The following is a 20,233-nucleotide window of genomic DNA, read 5'->3' as shown; positions in this document are numbered from 1 at the left end:
CACATGTTCACGGGGCAACTGAGTATTTCATTAATAGCATTAAGGAACTTAGGTGATTTTTAAAAAGACATCCATGAAGGTGCAGACGTGTGCTGACGTAATAATATTCTGTGTGGGACCTGCTTCCCTACAGTGCAGAGAGGGGTCAGCAGGACTTGGCGATAGGTAAAGCTGGGTGCCGGGTGCACAGGGTTCATTATATAATTCTGCTTTGGTATAAGTTCAAATTTTCCATAATGAGAAGTTAAAAAAAGAACAAGCCCAGAAATACGTGCCTGCTGTGATTGAAGGCTGCCTCATCTCTGCACCGGTCTATGGAAAATCTGTGTGTGCTGGGTCCTCTGCTAATTCATAGAGCAATTTCAAATGTCACCGTTTCCCTTCTTGGACTGTACCTGGAACACTGTGCTTCCATTATTAAAACTGAATTTATTATTTTGGCTGTTAAGGCACTAATACCCCCCAAATGTTTCTGATGTGTGTTGGGGGCTTAGTCTGTTGTTTGAATATATATTCCAAAGCATAGACCAGCAACCAGGAGCTAGCTTCTGACATGGTGGCAATGGCGTCCTTTAATCAGTGCCAGCCCTGTGAAGGGCAGCAGAAAGGTCCACGTGGTGTGGAAGATTATGTTCTCTGTAAATGCAAATGCCTGCCTCTGGAAGCTGCTGTGCTAATCAGAGGTGGATGGCCTCAGACTAAACATCCCAGGGGATTCCTATCAGGGCTAAATGGTCTGCTTTCTCTGATGGTCTGACCAAATTCTGTGGGGGGTTTTGATAGACATTCTGGCTTTTAGTGGATGGATGAATAGGTGATGATACATAGATAGGTAAATAGGTAGGTAGGTAGATAGATAGATAGACAGACAGACAGGCCCCTAACATGGAGAAAGTGTGTAAAGTAATTGATGAGACACAAAACATTGACCAAAGCAAACCAAGCTGGAACACAGAATTCTGATTCTCCTTCCAGCCAGGAGAACAACACTACTTCTCAGGAATGGGTTAGCCGTCCGATCAGAGTGGTGCTAATGGAGGTGAATTGATGAATGCTTCTTTAACAGGCAGACTTTGTGCATTCGAGTGAGTCCAGTCTATGCACTAATTTTAAAAATGAAGCTGTACTTAGGCCAGCAGGGTTGGCGAACCTCAAAAGCTACTTGGAATTCTTTATTTAAATAGCTTCTTTGGCTAACTTCATTAGTTTTCTGTAACTATTTTCTGACATCCAGTCACCATACTCAACTTTATTGCCACCAGCCTCTCTAATCTTCACCTTCAATCTATCTTCTAGGGGTTCAGATGATGGGAAAATAAAGGTGGAATGAGAAAGAAGGAGAAAGAAAAAAGATGCCATTCTCGACTTGGGGCTCCACCCTGGGATAGCAACTGTGATGGGCAAGGACCCCAATCCTTGCAGACCTGACTGCCTGAGGGTCCTGGAAAGCCAGGCTGGGAGGGGAAGAGAGTGACCAGGCAAAGGAACTGTTCTTTATCTTGGTGCTAAGAAACAGCTCAGATGAGATTTAAAATGTCTTTGAACTTGGGGTGATTGAAAAGTAACCACTTGAGCTTTGAGGGTTGCTGATTAGAGAGGACTTGGGAAAGGAGAAGAGGGGCGAGAGGAGAAGCTTCAAGTAGGAGAAAGGACTTGGTGACTCACCCAGAATACAATATAAGGGGAGAGACAGGGAAGGACACACACACACACACACACACACACACACACACACACACACACACACGGAGAGAGAGAGACAGAGAAAGAGACAGAGAGAGAGACAGAGAGAGACAGAGAGAGAGACAGAGAGAGAGAGAGACAGACAAACAGGCAGGCAGATAGGCAGACACTGATTTTTTTGGGTGTTCTGGATTGAACTGTATTCCTTAAAAAGATAAACCCAAGTCTCAACTTCTTGTTCTTGTAGAACATGACTCTACTCGGCAATAGAGTTTTCTCAGACATAAACAAGTCAGACAAGGTCATTCTGGATTGGGGTAGTCCTTAATTCAAAGGAGACTGGTGTCCTTTTGTGAACAGAAAATATGGACAAACATTCACAAGGCAGAGGCCACGTGGAAGGAAAGGCAGAGTCTGAAGTGAGGCACCCACGAGCTGAGGAATGCCAAGGAAAATGGCCACAAGTACCAGAAGCCACAACGGCAAGGGTGGCTCTTCTCTGACAGCCTTCAAAGAAGGCATCGTCCTGCTGACCCCTGGGATGGCTCAGCCTCCAAAACTGTGAAAGAATAAATCCTCATCGTGATAGTTTGTATGACCACCCTTAGAACATGGCACCAAAAGAGAGGGGAAAGGGCAGTTCCCCGGTGCAAGGGACAAGGGATGGAGGCATTTCATTCAGAATGAAACAGAATGAGGTGGGCCAGAGAAAGGACAAAGGGTCAGGTGACCCTGCTCTGTTTAGGTTACAAAAGCCCAAAACAAAACCCAAGCAAACAATAAAACAACCTGTCACCATGTGGCTGTACCCTTTTAGTTTTAAGAGAAATTGTGACCTTTTGTCAGGCTTCAACTATTGTGGCCCATGGTGACCTTGTAGTCACTGGGCACTTGGTGTCTTCCCTCACCAGGATGGGGCCTCTTCAGTATGACTTGGCCTCTGTTTCCAACCAGATAGGTAACGGTCAGCCTATCTCTTACTCTTACCTGTGCGAACCCCGTACTTTAGGGTGTCTCTACAGTCAACCAGGATCTGCTCCAGAGACTCGGGGTGGTCAGACAGCTCCAAATTAAAACCTTCCATGCCTTCCAGCAACTGGTGTGGGTGGTGGAAGTCCAAAACCTTGGTGGAGCGATCAAACGTCTTGCGGACATAGTTGAGGAGTATGTCAACCACCTCCAGTAAGAACTGCACAGTTTGCTCCTCCCCGTTCTTAGCTGGAAGCAGATCTAAGCAGAGAGGGGAAGCCAGACAGTGATTATCACGTGCTGGGCCAGCCTTCAGAGGGCTCAGTTGCTTCCCAGGATATGGATCTACACTGAGATGTGGACAGCTAGGCCCCAGAAGGATGCACTATGCCCAAAGACGTTTGATACATTCCTAGGGCTTCACACACTTCCTAATAGTCAAGACTGCTCCTGTGGGGGACGAGTGGCGTGCTTAAGGAAACCTTGAGCATCTGACCCTGGCAGCTGTCCATTTGCTGAATGGACACCTGGGAGGAACACAATGTAAAGTACTTTTGTTGGTCTCCTGGGGACCAGGTGTCCCTGTGCATCTGGCTTAGTGTTAATGATTTGCTTGATCTGTGGGTGGCAAAGGTTGGGGCTGCTGTGGGTATGGGCTCTAGAAGGTGCCAGAGGGGACCACTGTCTTTCTGTTGATGTCATCTTTTGGGGCCTTAAATTTTTTTTTTTTTTGAGTCTGGAAGTAACCTAGGCTCTAGGCTTTATCAGAATTAGAAAGAGGGATGAGCAGAAGTGTTGAGTGAAGTTTCTGGGAGAGTTACAAGAATAGGTTGTGTGGCCTCATGGCATGGTTGTCTCCAAGGTTTAGTGAAAAGCTGTGGCTTCTGTGGTTCTGTGAGAGCCAAGGGAAGAGGGAGTTCCAAGAACTACTAAGGAAAGACTGGTAAAGCACTTCCCAAGGCCTGCATTGCAGAGCCAGCAGAATCTAGAGAAAGCTCTTCCAAGAGTCTCCCTTGTCTAATCATGAGGCTCAGATGCATAGCTTCCCATAGAGCAGGCTTGGGGTTTGAGGCTTGGGGCTTGGGGTTTGGGCTGATAATCTTGAAGGATAAATGATAATGAAAGAACCATTTTATTCTCTGGTTGTAAGATTCCTTTAGCTTCTGAGATTTTATGAGTCCCTATTTGTCTCTGGGAGCGTCTCTAGAATTGAATGATTCATGGATATCTCTCAACTACATTCCTAACCACCAGGGACCTGGGCAGAAGAAAAGGAAGGAGTCTGTCCCATACAAACATCCGAAAAGAGGTTTCATGAGGGCTCACAGAAGGTGCTGGCATGTGAGGGAGAAAGAAGTAAAATTTCAGGGGGAAAAGAATCAGGACTAACTGGATGAGCTGGGTGGGGCACGGAGAGGAACTACCTTGAGCAAACAGGTTGGAGAAGTCCGTCTCTGTGCGCCGGAAGCGGGCACCAGGGTCACTGTTTTCACAGGAAAGCAGGTTCTTGGAGGCCTGCCTCTCCCTGAAGGCGCTCACAAGACGACTCTTCTCTTCCAGGCTATTGGTCCTTTGCAAGAAACCTAAAATGCAAGAAGCTAGGTCAGAGAAAATGGGAGGTACCCAGCCACCAAAGGGCAGCTGCCTAACCAGGCTAACCCTCCAAGCAAGGCTCTCTCTTTTGCTGAGAAGAGAAGCCACGGAGTGTGTTCTACATATAGTGACTCTGCACGGCTTGCCTTCAGGCGGGGAGGGGCTGTGTCAAGCATCATCAGTGGCACAGGCCCAGTCATGCAAGAGAGAAAAGGAGCAAGTGAGCCCCATCTCCTCTCTGAGCATGACAGCAAACTCAGAATTAAGTTGACCAGACAGCTTCCACTCCAGTAACCTGCCCCGGGATGGGGTTTGGAAGGAAGGGACCCAGAGAGGATGCTGCCAACATTGGGTTTGTGAACTATAGAACCAGGGGGATGGGGACAGCAGAGACAGGGAGAGGAGGATATCTGAGGGAGCTAGATGGGGCACTGGAAGGAGGAGGGTGATGATAGCAGAGGGAGGAAGGATACTCAAATACAAAGTGCCTTTTTTTTTCCCTGAACCTTTCTCCATTGGGAAAAAGCATTAGAGAAAAAGACAAGAAAGCCTCTGCATCTCACAGCCTTGACAAGGACTCAGTTCTAAGTATTTATGGAGCACTTGTGGAGGAGCTGTTTGTTACTTATTCCGAATGAGACAGATGAAGTGAGACCAATCTCCCATCATCTGGAAGCTTGTTGGGCAGCTGGCCACCTCTGCACAGTCATGATAGAAAAAGCTCCAAGACACATACAGAAATGGACTTGGAACCCAGGTTGGGACTCATAGCACTCCACCACTTCCCCCAAGGAGAAGTCTGGCTTACCCATGGTGTACAGTGCAAATACCCACAGCAGTACTCCAGGAAGCAGAGTTGAACCCCAACAGGCTGAAGTTGGGGTTCCTCGCCAACTTAGAGCATGCTCCCCTTCCCTGACCAAGCTTTTTCCTCAGCAGCATCTCTAACACAGCCTCAGTTTTAGCTCCAGAGGCCACATAACGAAGAGAGAAAAAGACAACATTTCTTGGTGAATCTAAAGCTGACTTCCTAGAAACCAAGATCCTTGAGACATCACAGTGGAGATTCTAGAGTCCAGAGCCAGGGTGCAGTACTCATTCACTAGAGGGATATAGGGTCCTGACCCCCAGCATTCCTTCCCTTTGTCCATTATAAGGGTTAGAGGGTGTGCCTGGCTGGAGAAACCCAACCCATGTGACCCAGTGAAGGGTGGACCTGCCCATCTAAGACCTACTCTGGAGTCTCTGTCATCTGCCCAGGCTTGCAGCTCACTCCTGACAGACCCCACACCTTTCTACCTTGCAGCCTTTTTGGAAGCCAGAGGCAGGGAGAGTAGGCTTTAGATATCCTCTCCCAAGACGGTTTCCACACAGGCTCACCCAGAGATGTCCTTTAGACGTAACTTTACGTCTGTGTGCCATTTGGAGCCACCGTTTCTGTAATGCAAGAATCAGAACTTTCTCTAGATCTCGGTGTTTAAAACACTGGTGTGATGTTAACTGTGTTTTTTTTTTTCTTCTTCTTCTAGTACCAGGGATTGCTGATATAAACATTTAATATACAATCTTGTTTCTTTCACTTTATTTAGGAAAGTATTGTTTTGTTTTTAATTATTTGGATCCTTTAAAATGATCCAAGCTCCTCTTGACTCAGAGAGGCCTTGCCAGGAACTATTCACTTCTCCAAGGTGGAGGATGAAGTGAGATGGAGAATGAAATTGAATGGAGAATAATATTGAGAGAGTACTTTAACAATGGTCTGAATAGCAAGGGGTCCTGGCTGGGGTCCCTAGGACTTCCCAGGAACACCCTATAGTCTCTGTTGTTCTATACTCCAGCCACCAGCATTTAGTGCTAGCCCATAACTATCCTAGGAGAGAGAGCTTGAAGTTGTGTTGGATCAAGTGGTAGATGATCAGTCACCCACAGTCAAATAAAGATGGGCAGCATCCCAAAAGGACTTCCCCTCTGCTGGTAGCTGTTCCTCATTCTTACTCCCAGTGAGTCCTGTGGAACCAGAGAGTAGCACGCTCCAGACAGCTGTTTGCAGGTAGAGCTCCAAGCTTGGTGTGGCGTAAAGACACTGGGCAGAGGGCACAGGGGATGCTGAAGTCCAGCATCAAAGCCACTTAGAGAAAGGAGCTGCTTCTTCTTCTTCTTCTTCTTCTTCTTCTTCTTCTTCTTCTTCTTCTTCTTCTTCTTCTTCTTCTTCTTCTTCTTCTTCTTCTTCTTCTTCTTCTTCTCCTCCTCCTCCTCCTCCTCCTCCTCCTCCTCCTCCTCTTCCCCTTCCCCTTCCCCTTCCTCTCCTTCTCCTTCTCCTTCTCCTCCTCCTCCTCCTCCTCCTCCTCCTCCTCCTCCTCCTCCTCCTCCTTCTTCTTCTTCTTCTCACACAGCATATTAACAGATTGCCTACATATTTTTTTTAACAAGAAACCAGAGATATGGAGTACCTGAGGTATCTCTTACTTTAAAATAGGCAAATGATTAAAACCTTAAACACATACATGTGTGGAGGGACTGACTGAGCAGCAGGATCTGGACCTCTACAGAGAAAAGCAATGGAAGACCAAAGGCAGAGCTCAGTTTTTGCCATGTGCTTGCCGTTTTTACTCTATCTAGGTCATGCCACCATGCCTGCAGCCACTCTCCAGCTCGTGGCAGAGCCCTGGGTTTCTCCCATCTGATTATTCTCCCTGGGGTTCAGCCTCTGGAGCATGAGTAGGGACACCCATGGCCATCCTTGCAGCTCCATTTCCTGGAGTAAGAAGAAGCAGGGTAGGGAATGGGTGAGAACTGCATCCTAGCAAGACATGCAGATGCTCAGGGGGACCTTCTGGGGTGATGGATTCAAGGATAGAAAGAGACTATTAGATCTTAGGATCCTAGGCTGTCAAGCCAACCGTGGTGTTAGGTCAAGAAGGTGAACTACTCCTCAGGCAGAAAGGTCTGGGATTAAGTGAGTTTGGGAAGGGGCTGGAACGGAGGCTGTAGATTGAGTCAACATTACACGGCTTCCACTAGCTTAAAATGAACAGCCAGAGTTGGCCCAAAGCATGGAGAATGGATCCTTACATTATTTTGCTGGAAACTCCCATCCTCTGCTCCCCTCCCTGTTACTCAGGCCATAACTCTCTCTCTCTCTCTCTCTCTCTCTCTCTCTCTCTCTCTCTCTCTCTCTCTCTCTCTCTCTGTATACAGACAGGAATCTCTTTATGGATGACAGCCCCACCTCCATCTCCACTGCCTCATGGCGTTGGTTGTGAGAAGAGGTGGAAAATGTAGCGATAACTCAGAGCCTCCACTCCTGTCTTAACCGGTCTAACTTTTTTTTTAACCGGCCCCTTTCCCTTTCAGGACATCCTGTTTGTCTCCAACAGGACCATTTGGACCTCGGAGGACCAGTACCAAGAGCAGCAGGAGGCAGGATGACGACTGACCCTACACACCCTCGCTCCCACAGGCCAGAAGCCTCTAAGAAAAGTGGCGTTCACCTGGAGTGTAGCCCAGGTAGACCCCAGGGTTCCTTCCGTTCTGATGGCCAATGGGTTGCTGCCTGTGGCTGTTGCATGACAATGGCAGAGGCAGAAGGCGAGAGCCAAGAGGGACCAGGCAGGAAACGGACCATTAAGCCAGGAAAGGCTTGGTGGGAGTGGGAAGAGGCTATTAATAGAACAGAGCTCAGGGCTGTCGACGCTGAGACCGCTTCTGGTGTTGCCCACCAGTTTTGAGCGCTGGGGATTGGGTCACGTCCCCAAACCTCTGGGTCCTATGGCCGGAGGGCTAAGATTTTCCAGAAAATGCACTACGTCTCGCAACTGAGCAAATGCACTAGATCTTCGCCACCGTAAATACTGGATGCCCGGATCCAGAGCCCCAGTGATGCAAGGAGGGCGCTGCACGGCCAAACAAGGAAGGACGCTGTTTTCCCAAGGCCCTAAATAACCACTCTCCCCAACGATTCTGAACAGCCACAGCGGGAAGCAGGGGGGAGGGGCATAAGGGGTGTGGGAAGGTCAGGCCTCAATAGCACCCACTCCCCTCGGGGCTCCCTGAGCTTCCTGGGCTGGGGAGGGCTCCGCACCCCGCGCCCGCTCGGCTGCTATCTCGAGCGCAGCAGCTGACGGATGGCTCTTTAATAAGCCCCTCGTTAATCTTCCCCCGCCTCTCCACCCCCTGCCCGGGGACACCCGTATTTTCAGGCCCGATAAGGCTAGAGAATTTTAGACAGTGAAATGTAGTCAGGAAAGCAAGTCCTCATTGTTCAGCCGGAGCCGCTCGGCTGTATCCCTTCGAACAAATCCTCCTCCCCTTTTTTTTTTTAATCTTAAAAAAAAAAAAAATCCCTTGGGCGTTTTCATTTCACATCCTCTCCTTTTCCTCTCCAGCTCTCGGATCTGTTTTCCTTTCCTGCTGGCAAATCGTGACAGACAACCACCCCCTCCAACGTTCCCTCCCTCCTTGCAGCTCCCCGCCCCCCTTTCTTGCTCCGTCGAAGACCTGCAGGGCAAACGGTCTAGCCCACTGTGCCAGCACCTCCCCTAGACAAGCTATCCAGTGCAGCAGACAATCCTTTCCTTTCTTGGGCCCCCGGAGCCTCCCAGGAACGAAATTTGAATTACCATGGCAATTAGGTGCAAACCCCCACAAGTTAGGGAAGTCACTTTCAATGGTGTGTGTGTGTGTGTGTGTGTGTGTGTGTGTGTGTGTGTGTGTGTGTGTGTGTAGGGGTGATGGAGGACGGAGTGAGCAACCACAAAGGGTCAGTTACAGCCTTGATAGATACTGCGTCTTTGGTCTGTTCGCTGGGAAAATCAGACCAGTTCACACTTTTTATGAGATTTTACAGATTCGAGAGCAGAAAGCACTAGTCCAAGCAGCCCGGCGCCGGCGAGGATACCCCGGCTGCCGCTTGGGGGTGCTGTATCCCAATTTCCGAGGCCACACTCGGTGAAATGAGTCCCCAGAACTCTGCGGTTTCTGGTTATAAGGACTCCAAAGGAAAAGGCCTCTCCTGCCAAGTGAGAGAGGCCACAGGAGGGTCAGAGCCTCCAAGAGACCGCATCCGCTGGGCGCTGGGACAGTAAAGCAGTTAGAATACTAAATCGAAGGGTCAGAATCCCCCTGCGGAGGTGAGACTCTCCTACAAATTCACAACGCTCCACCCTTTAGAGCCATCCCCTGGGGGCCTGTTTACTTACCACAGATCTTCAGGCCCAGTTTTCTGGTGCATCCATGGGCTACGCCACACCAAGTATCATATGCTAGGAGCAGAGAGACAGAGGGCAAATTAGCGAGGGTTGGGCCATGAGAAACTGGGTAGAGGGCAAAGGTTTTCACGAGGACTGTGGAGGTCTTCCTGAAAAGCCACATAAAAAGCTCTGCTCTAGAAGGAGCAAGGAGCTACCTACATCTTTGGTTCAGACAGAGCTCCCAGCTCTCCTCACATTTCCTGCCTTCAGGTACCGAACCATGTTTTGTTGAATTGGGGCTCACAGCCACGGGCCCCGCCCCCAAGCGATCCCCAACAAGGCAGAGGCCAATCAAACGCACAAAGATCCAGACCTTAGTTCTGGCACGGCCCAGCACCCACCCGCCGGGCCCAGCCCCAGGCCCCAGTCCTCGGACTTGAAGGGCGACAACACAACCGCTCAGATGGGGAACACAGAGGCATCTGGGACCCAAACGTCTCATAATTTCTTGGCGGGTCTCCAGCCGAGTGGCAGCTTAAAATAAACTGGCATGAAATGGGGTCGCGGAAGAGTTCAAGAATTAATTGGGTGAAAAATAGTATTTGAGTAGATGATCGGACTCGCATGGCTGCTCCAGTTAGACCCGGGAAGCAAAAAGACAATGGTGCGCCAGCGGTCCGGTCCTCAGCCCACACCCCAACCCCCTTCTCAACCTGCCCCTCATTAACCCTTCCTTCTGACTTCTAGAGTCTGAAGCACGCTGGTGCAAGCACCTTTCCTCTGGGTTTGAAACGCGTGGCCGAAGGACTTGGCTTTTTTTTTTTTTTTCTCTCCTCCCAGGCCATTCTGAAGGCGTTCTGGTCTACCGATCTTTCGCGTTAACTCCCAGCAAAGAATGCAACGAGGCAGCCTATACTGTCTAGAGACGCCTTCTTGTAGACTCCCGGAATGGGCCTAGCAGAAATCCCTCCCCACCCCTCCAAGCCAGGCGTCTCCCATCCTCCACCCTAGCGGTGCGGGAGTGTTGACAGCGATAAGCAGGGCAACATCCATTAAACCTCAGGCACAACAGAGCCCCAGAGGGGCGAAGAACCCGCCTGACGTCGTGAGACAGTGTGTCACGGTTGGAATTCCACGGACAGACAGGAAATCTGTACAATAGCGACCCTCTAATGGCAGTACCTAGAGTATAAGGCGGTCCTTCCACCCAATGTCGGTGCTTTCTCTTTAAACTCCAATCTCATATCATCACCACAAGAACCCAGGAAAGGAGTGTAGGTCTAAGACTCAGGAGACAAAATCATTTCAGCGTAGAGGCTACAGTTTCCCAAGGTCACTTGGCCTGAGGTTGGCGTTCAGAAATATTCCAGTGCCACCATCCCTCGCCCCAACTTAGGCGTTAATTAAAAAAACAAGAAGAAAGAGAGAGGGGGCCGAGAGCCCCCTTTGTTGTGGCCCGAGTTGAGAATGCCTTTTCTGATAGGCGATAGGCTGGAGAGCTCCTGCTTGTCAGGAATAAGGTGTGATTGAATAAGGTGTATAAGGTGTGTAACGGAGCAGAAAGGGGCGCCTTCCCGGAGACCTCGCGGAGGCAGAGCTCAACAGCAAACTGGGCGGGTGGGGGTGTGTCTTCCAGGACCGATGGAAATTGGACAGCGCGGACAAGCGCTCCCAGGCTCTCCATTTAACTGTTATAGGTTCCCAGGGACCGGTTCTTCCCAGGCAGCGGATCCTTAGATCTCTGGCCTCCATTTAGGTAGGTTCCGGAGGCACCACACCTTGGAAGGACTCAGATCATCGCCTCGGCCTTTGCTGAGGCTGGACATTTGAGGACTACGGGGTAACCTGGTAGGATATTACGGGTGCCTAGTGTGGAGGGTGGCCCCCAACCTTGCAGAAGGAATAACAGTGTGTGTTGGGGGATAAAGACTGGAGTAAGATGTGGGGACGACTGGAAAATAAATCTATCCAGATCCAATCTACAGACAAAAGGGGCGCAGGCCTCGAGTTCTGCGGGGCCAGCTCCCACCGTTGGCTCCACCGCCAATGCCCGATCACGTGCCCCGGGCACTCTCCGGAGCTCTGCTTTGTTGTGTGGGTAACTGTCGCTTGCCTGTGTGCAGGAAGCTGGGGCTGCTAAGAAGAGAACTGCAAGGTGGCCTGAGGAACTAGGGCCTCCGGCCTCAACGTCTGCACTCAGAAATTGAAGGAGAGCTTTCCTTGCCTTCTTGCCACTTTTGTTGATGGGAACAATTGTTTTCACAGGGTTTACAATGAGTGCCATAAAAACGCAACAAAAAAGCACACTCGACCACACCGATCTCCCTCAGCTCTACTTCTGTAGAGATTCTGGGGGGCCGGAGCTGTCTGGAGCTGATAAATTTTTGGGAGAGGGGTGGTGAAAGACTTAACCCCAACATGGAAAAAAAGATAAACAAATCCCGCGACTCCAGAGCTAGAAAGTCAGGCTGAATTAGAGACAGATTGGGTAGGGAAACATAAATGCCCTTTTATCTGGTTTCCCTATACTCCAAGACTTGTCACCTGCTGACAGGTCTCTAGAAAAAAAGCACAGGGGTGTTTTTGCCTCCTGGCTTGCCAAGCCGTTTCTCCTCCTAGTTAGCAGCCCTCCCCATTCCACACACATCTTGCCACTCCGGATGATGCCTAATGCCCCTCCCTAGCCTTTTTTTTTTTTGTCTTGTCTCTAAGATGTAATTAATTAAATCGCAGGCAGTTTTGTGCACCTTTTATGCTCCTGGCTTCGCCCTCACTCGTCAATAGCTAGACGCAAATTTGGAGCAATTAGGGACCCAGAGTTTTCTAAAAGCTGCAATTAACGTCGAAATTTCCCCTGATTATGGACTGTGAATACAGCACTGGGGGCGGGGGGTGGGGGAGAGGAGAGGAGGAGGTCAGGTCTCATCCCAAACCTAGAACTAGAAAACTGTTCTCGCGGAAACTCCAGGTTTCTCACACTGCCCCTCTGCTCTGACCCCTGTTGTCCCGTCAGACGAAACCACAACAGAGCGCCTTGCACGTCTCTACCCGCTAAGACCCCATGATCTTTCTTGCCGGGGCCCCGTGTGAAGTCCTAGCTCTTAGGTGCCCTGAGAGTAACCTCGCGTCCCTGGCAGCCAAATGACCTCTAAGCAGGAACCTGGGATAGGGCCCCATTTGTTTCCCAGCCTCCATCATTTCTACGCTCTCCTTTCGCGTTCCGACAGCGCAGCTTCCCGCAGTGCCAGCGCCCCCACCCTCGCTGCAGTCCATTTAATAGGAAACTGGGGCAGGACCTACTTGTAGGACGCAGGTTGGTAGTATTAGGATCCGCTCCCGCGTTCGAGGAGGTTGCAGGCGAAGGCGTGGAAGATGCCATCAGCTCGGTGGTCTTGGGGTCTCTACTGTTCAAGTGTCCCCCGCGGTCTGGGCGCAGGAACGGGCTGCAAACAGAAGGGAGAGCTGTGCCGAGAGAGCTTCTAGGTCCTGCGGCCCGGGGCACCGAAGTCTCGGAGACAGAAGGGAAACCAAGGGCAGCGAGCTGGCTGGGTCCTGGTGCGCGGTCGGTGGGAGGGGGTGGGGAGGCGCTCGCTAGCTCCCGGACTGGGGCGCAGGCACAGTAGCCCCGGGCGACTCTCAAGTCTAGAGGCGCAACGGGGTGCCCCGAGTGAGGCTTACAGCTAAGGGGCGCCGGAGGCGGGTGCAGGACGCGAGGGATGGGGTAAGGATAGGACTAGGAGCACTAGGGAGCACTCATCGAGCGAATTCCAGCCCAGCTGAGACAAGCCCCATTGGGCTCCCAGCAGCCTGGCGGACAGGCAGAAGGGGAGGGGGGAGGGCGTGCGGGGCGGGCACGTCTGGTTCGGTGTCTGGTTCCCGTTGTTGTGTCTGGCTAATTCCTTGGAAAGAAGGAGGCTCACTGCGCCGGGGACAGGGACTTTGGTGAGACAAGGTGAGAGGAAAAAGCCGCCCCCCCCCCCCCCCAGGACTTGACCCGCTAAGAACCAGTCACCTTGCACTCCAGACAACCAAAAGGCTGCGTGTTGGAGCCTTCCTAATCAGATTATAGTCCCACCTCGTTTCTTGCTTTCTCAACCCTAGGGCGAGGCTCCGTCCCAGATTCACTGCTTCTACTCTACCTAGTCCCCAGAGTTCGTTTCACTGAGCCAGAGAAGGTGACGGAGGGTAAAAAGGAGAACGTCACCCGGTGGCCAACTTGCGCCCAGGGCGCAAGAGACCTCGGGTATAAGAGTGCGCGGCTCCCCTATTTGGTGCTTGTTCGTGGACAGAGTGAGGGAGAGGGAGGAGAGGGCGAGAGGGAAAAGGAGGAAGAGATGGGGAGAAGGAGCGGGAGAAAGAATGAGAGGAGCGGGAGGAGAGCACTAATCTGGGTAAATCTAAGACCCCGCAGAGCGCAGCCCACCAGCCGCCTTTTGCGCGTCGTCCCTCGGGCAGAGCATCTGTCCCCCCCCCCCCCCGCGCGCGCTCTCGCAGCTCGGCTGGCGGCAGTGGAACGCGGGTGCTGGGGAAGTAACAGGTTATCGCTCCTCGCACCTTCTGCCGCTGCTACCCAGGCGCGTATCCGAGAGCCGTGAGCTCCGATCCCCGAAGCGCAAGCAAAAATGGCTCTGGTGTCACTTCAGCCCCTATGTGTCCTCTCGAATGAAATTGATAAGCAAGAGCGAGGAGGGACAGGGCTGGGGGCCGCCAAACCCCAGCTGCGACAGGACTGGAGGGAAGCACTCGGTTGTGGAAGGTGGGCGACAGGCGCGTGCCGGTGGGGTGGGGTAACGGGCTGGACAAGAAGCCGCAGGCTGAGAGCACCGAGTTGAATAACCAAGGCTGGGCTCTGGCAAGTCCGGGCGATCCGGTAGGTATTTACCTACCTCGATTCAGCCACAGGGAGCTGGACCCTCCCGCGACTCCTCCGCGAAGCGTCCCCCGCTTGGCTTTGCTCTGCCACAGACGTACGTGCTGGGTGTCACCCCGGGGCTGCTTCCTTGCTTGCAGGATCCCTGGTCCGGCACGCGAGAGCCTGAAGAAGAGAGAGATCCGGAGAGGCCGCCGCTGGGCTTGGGGGAGGCGGGGGCGGAGTGGGGAGGCGGGGACCCGCTCGGCGGGGGGAATCACGAGGCCGCTGCTCGCGGGGGCAGCTCGTCCGCGCAGCGCTGGGGCTCCTTTGCAGGTGTCTGACTGCCTCTGGCGCTTTATAGGGCGATGATAAAGCCAGCTCATGGGTTTGCGACCAGAAAGGGGGGGGGGGGCAAAGTCCCATGAGTAATCCAGAACGCACTGGGCACGCTCTGTTTTTTGTTTTTTTCCCAATTATTTTTGAGATAAGCAATGTTGGGTGACAGCAGGGAAAAGATCATTCTTACGAAGAATTTTGTCTCACTGGGTGATTCTTCTTTCTCTTCCTTTTTGCCCTCCTTCCCGTATCTTGGAGGAGATTAGAATATTTGCTTTGCCTTAATCAATTTCCCGTGATTGCCCTGGACTGGCAATCCAGAAGGTTTTCTCTGGGTGGTGTCATGGGGAGCGCTCTACTGAGCCAATGTGGCTGTACAGGCAAAGCAGAGCTGACCACCCAGACCGTGGAGTTTCTGCACTCCAGTATCTTCATCCAGTTCATCTCCAAACTACCTCGTTCGAACACAGCTACCTGGTACCAAAAGAGGAAAGGGGTCTATTTCCCTTTCTCTGAGCCCTCTCCCTTGAGAGGGGGAAAAGAAATCTCTGTGATTGATCATGTCTGAAGGTTAATAACATGCACGAGTGCCGCTCCACACGCCTGGGGAACCGGAGCGTGGAGGTGGCTCCGGGAAGCCAGGACCGCACTCCTTGTCTTGGCCCACTCTCCGCGCTTCTTTTCAGTTTCACGGTGTTTAATGATTCTCTTTTGGCAGTATTTAAGCACCTTACTGAGTGAGCGGGGTGAAGTCCCCCACCATAAAAAAGGCGGTTTCGGCAAATTTTCCACCAGAGGGCGCCAAACACACAGAGACCCCGTGCTGGCTGCCTTTTCCCTGGTGCGCCCCACACATCACCTGGAGATGCCCACAAGGCTCTGTAATCGCAGCTACCTCCTGGCTTTCCTTTTCTCTCCCTCTGTTTCTTATTCTTTGAGGGAAAAACAAACTGAATTTTTGGGTCTGTCTGAGTGATGGGAAGTACTCTACGATCGCTTTCTCGTTTTCATAGTGATTTCTCTCAAATTGTGGCGCAGCAGACGGGTTTATTATTGTGCACCTCTGGGTCTTCGATGGTTTATCCCAGGCCTGTCTCTTTTCTATGACTGTCTTATCGACTTTCATCACCACTCAACGGAAACATTAAAATAAAAATCGTATAAATCACCGACATTTCCGTGAGGGAGCTCGAAGACACAGGGCTGGGAAGATAACAGTCTGATCAACAAAAGGGATTGAAGTAACTGCGTTGCTCTTGCTACCAAAGGAAACATTGCTGCTTTCTCTCCGCTTCACAAAAAAGCACCCGCACTTTTTAAAAACAAAAAGCACCCGAAGGGTGGGCTGAGCTGGAAGAGAAGCTCCCCTGCACTCCTGGTTAGGTATGGCAAGCATGTGTGTGTGTGTGTGTGTGTGTGTGTGTGTGTGTGTGTGTGTGTGTGTGTTCCACGAAGGAAATGTTTCCTCAAACCACGCACCTCATGGCTTTTCAGAATATCGTGAAACTGCTTATGAGGCAGTGAACTCGGAGTTTCTTCAACACCCTTCTCCAGCCTTCGTTAAAAGATGTAGTGACATCAATCAGGAACTGGGTGTCACTGATTAATCCCTAATCACTCAAGACTCACTGGTCAGAAGGGAGGAAGCATAAGTCCTCCCAACCATAACTACCCACAATTCTGCCTAGGTGCCAGTCTCCCTCTGTCTCCTCAACCTTCCTCCAAGACTCTGTAAAGGAAGGTGCCTTCACCTCACCTGTGGCACTAGATGGAGAAATTTTCAGCCATGTCTTTCTTTGGCCACGGAACTAAAAGCTCTCACTCCCAGGGCTTTAGCAAAAACCACGCGTGAAAGAAAAGAAGATTCTACAATAGTTGATATTGCAAATTAAACAAGGCTGGGTCCATCTTTGAGGTGATCTCTCTCTCTCTCTCTCTCTCTCTCTCTCTCTCTCTCTCTCTCCCTCTCCCTCTCCCTCTCCCTCTCTCTCTTTCCCTCTCTCTCTCTCCCTACCTTCCGCCATCTCTCCTCTCTCCTTTATGAAGGGGAGGAAAAGAACGAAGGCTTCTATTTGTCCTTAATTTGAATGCGTATGAATAGTAGTAACCAATTGAACGATATTAGTGACCATTTGATTTATATTATCTTTTCATCCTTGAAGATGGCATTCGGTGAGCCTGCAGAAAGGTAGACTGAGGGACTCATGACTGAGTTAATCTCTGATTATCTGCTACTCCATTTCAAGACTCTTGGGCTCAGCGGGATATTAAAAACTGAGGGCCTAGAAATCTACTCAGTTCCGGTACATCGAGTTTTGCGTCAAGGAGATGACTTCAGCACCGAGGACAGCGTCCGTCGTTAGGGGCTTTACAGGGTGTCCTCTGCAGGTGCTGGGCCAATCCTCCTGCCCCGCCCCAGGCTGCGCCCCACCTTCTTTCCCCTTTGCAAAAAGTGCTGTTTATTTTGCGTGGTGGGGATTGTGGGGTGGAGCCTCTCGCCCACTCCTTTCTTCCCTCCTAAGAATTTGGATGGAAGACAGTTGTCCCTGTCATTTGGATCTTTGGCTTTTGACTCTTCAGAAACAGTATTTGGAACCTATATTTTTGTTTGGGGTTTTCACTGTTTTTAATCTTTATACTCTCAGCGGGGTGGTGTTTAGGAGAATGGGGGTGGAAAAAAGACATCCTCTCTAGGGAATCGAACCGGTGGTAAGGGGTGACCCGGAAAGGTGTGGTATCCGGCCAGCTGTTTCATTCATATTTTGATCTAAGAATTAACGCTTTGAAGACATGGGAAAACAATGCTCTAAGGCACAAAAGGGCGGAGAAATACCCACGGTCGCGTTCTTTCTCCCTCCTCCGGGCGTTGCGGGTGGCAGGCCGCCTGCTCTCTTATTCTGTCTACCAAGGACAAAGTTCCCTAGGTCAACAGTGACAGACACTGACAAACATACTCCGTCCACTGTGCCCTTTCCTCAGGACATTTCAAGATACTCAGAACGTGTGCCGGGGGCCCTGGCTTTTTCGAAAAAGAAAAAAAAAATCTGGTGGGAGGAGCGTTAGGCGTTGAAGAGGTGCCCCAACCGGCTTCCGGGATTCCACCCCCCTTTTTGCTTAAAATATTTTCGGTCAAGGTGAGTACATAAGAAACGTCAACTGATTTTTGACGCACGTCGCCTTGTTAGCTTCCAGGAATAGTGATTTAGAACCGTGATTTTTAGTTCATTTTGCTGGGTCATAAGGGTCTATTTAAAGTATTTACATTATGATTTTTAAAAAAGACTAAGAAAGGAAAAGGAAAAATGGCAGTGCTCGCCTTTAAATGGTTCTTTCAGGAGGGTAGGGAAGCGGTTTTTTTTTGTTTGTTTGTTTGTTTTTGTTTGTTTGTTTGTTTTTTTTTTGAGTCAGACTGCCAGTGCCTTCGCTGTGTGTCCATACTTTAAAGACAGATCTCCGAATCTTTCCGGCTTTCTTTGGAGGGTCCGAGTACACACCCCATCCTAACAGAGAGCAGGCTGGAAAGGGTTAAAAGGGTGCCGGGTAAGCAGAGCTCTAGAGAGGATTCTGGAAATTGCAATGATTTCTCATGCAGATCTGTTTTCTTCAAATAATGCCATTGGCCGTTTCCTTTTTTTGATAATCTGAAACTGAAATCGAACATAAATCGAGCAATCAAGCAGTAGTGGGGGATTTGTATTTTTTTGTGTAAATCTAGAAACGCCCAATTCTCGCCACTCCAAGGAGGCGCACTGTGACCAGCAGGGGGCAATAGATCACAATTCCTGAGAACAACAGCCCCAAACAGCTGGGCTTCGAGGAAGCCTGCCAGGCTGTTTCCATTTCTGCCATTTTTTTTTTTTTTTTAAAAAAAACAAAGCAGAACCTCTTTAAACGCTGAGAAATGCCCCAGATGTGACCCAAAACACCCAGGGCCGTTTGTCCCTTTGATGAAAGAGGACAGACAGCGTGGCACCCGTTTCTTTTCCTTGCCACTGTATCCTAAAGCTGGCCTTAAGGAATCCTTTGATTGTAACCTACAAACAGCTTCGCTGTAAAGCAGATAACACAGAAATCACAGACCCGAATACCGATGGGAAAGAGAGGATTTTATTGTAACCCGAGTTAGTGAAAGGAGACTAAGAAATATTTCATCCATCTCTTTTTATGTTTAAAATATGAGGCATAATCCGTATTTCCAGATTTGCCGGGTCTGGGACTGTTTATGAAGGTTCTGAAATGTTGTGACTTAGTTATGGAGAATCTGGTCATTCAGACTTGTGGGGTCAGGTGTGGCTTCTTCCCAGGCATTGACCAGTACTCAAGGGGAGAGAGAGCCTTAATGGAAGGATTTGTCCCAACTCCAGAAGCTGTCAGTCCCTTTTATGTAAAGGGCTTATATTTAACAGCTCACCCGGCTTACGACGATCATATTGTAGGTTTTCCTAACATAGAAAGGGGGATCCGCCATAGTTCCATTTGGAAGACCAAAATCCTGTTCTCTTCGACCAGGTTAGCCAGGGATCTTTATATCCATTTAGACTGAATTTTTTCGGAGCTCACAAATACAAGGATTAAATAAGAATCATTACCTTCTTACTGGGATTATAGACTTGTTTCAGCTCTATGGTTAAGAACCAAGCCCTGAATGGGAGGAAACTTCAAAGTACTTCACCTCTCCCCCCTGCCTTGGTGTTGGGTTTAGCTTAGGACGTTGGTAACTGACCTTCAAACTTGTGAGTAGTGGGGCTGTGCTATGCCGGTCAGTGTTATGGCTACAGAGGACAGCTATAGTGTTTTACATCAAGAAGGTTAAGGGGAACCAACATGGGATTTAGAAAAATTTGGCCGGGGTTGAGACAGAAAGGACTGAATTCTCCCTGAGGGTGTTTGGCTAGAGGTTAATCATTATTGATGTTTCTTGAAGAAAATGTTAATTTTGTGGCAAGATCTTTGTCAACACATCTTAATGGTTTTCCATTTTGAAATGCCTAAAGCTGATTTCCCCGAGTCCCAGTACACCCAAAAACATACGGGTTTTCAATGGATTTAAAAGAGGACAGGGAGTGAGGACACAGGCAGGAGTTGTGGCCTTCTCCCCTCTTCAGAGGGCAGCCGGAACAGAAGCTGTGTCTGAGGAGGTTGGACGGAAACCCTGTGTTCACTCCTCAGTTCCCAAGCCCAGCAGGGCTGTGGAAGATTTTGTCTGATCTTGGAGAACAGGCCAGCAGCAACCAGTTTTAGTCATCTTCACTGTAGGGAGAGGAGACCCTTGGGAGAGTCAATGGTGACAGCCCCCACCACTTTACACCTCTCAAGCCCTAGCAGAGAAACTGATTTTCCATCCCCCACTCCCCACCCTCACCACATTGGGATTTCAAAGAGATTTCCTTTCAGTGGGAAGAAACAAAGATCACAGAAGCTGCTGACCTCTAGGGGGTCTTTGCTCTGGTCACAGCACATTCACAAACCCCCAAAGAGCTGCTAAGGGGCCTCACTTTTACCACAATTTCTGATGATCCAGGGCCATTCCACCCACAGTTACAATGGGAGGTCTCTGCAGGTCCTCAATCTAGCCAGGGAGGAGCGCCTCATTCATCAGTGGCACCGGAGT

General features: G+C 50.2%; 1 protein-coding gene across 2 annotated transcripts in view; it reads right to left on the bottom strand.

Moving 5' to 3' along the window:
- The window catches only part of Gad1 (glutamate decarboxylase 1), a 40,497-nt gene extending 26,064 nt beyond the window's left edge, over window positions 1-14,433 (bottom strand). Inside the window, 5 exon segments of one of the 2 annotated variants that reach the window (NM_017007.2) lie at window positions 2,671-2,913; window positions 4,077-4,235; window positions 9,444-9,506; window positions 12,735-12,877; window positions 14,321-14,433. In NM_017007.2, coding sequence (NP_058703.1) covers window positions 2,671-2,913; window positions 4,077-4,235; window positions 9,444-9,506; window positions 12,735-12,813 — 544 coding nt within the window. In that variant the 5' untranslated portion in view covers window positions 12,814-12,877; window positions 14,321-14,433. 2 annotated transcript variants of the gene reach the window in all.
- Between the last annotated feature and the right edge of the window lie 5,800 nt (window positions 14,434-20,233).

The sequence above is a fragment of the Rattus norvegicus genome, chromosome 3, assembly GCF_021556685.1.
Source record: "Rattus norvegicus strain SHRSP/BbbUtx chromosome 3, alternate assembly SHRSP_T2T, whole genome shotgun sequence".
Classification (NCBI taxonomy): Eukaryota; Metazoa; Chordata; class Mammalia; order Rodentia; family Muridae; genus Rattus; species Rattus norvegicus.
Note: the sequence above shows the minus strand (reverse complement) of the source record. Positions and strands in the feature narration are given on the sequence as shown.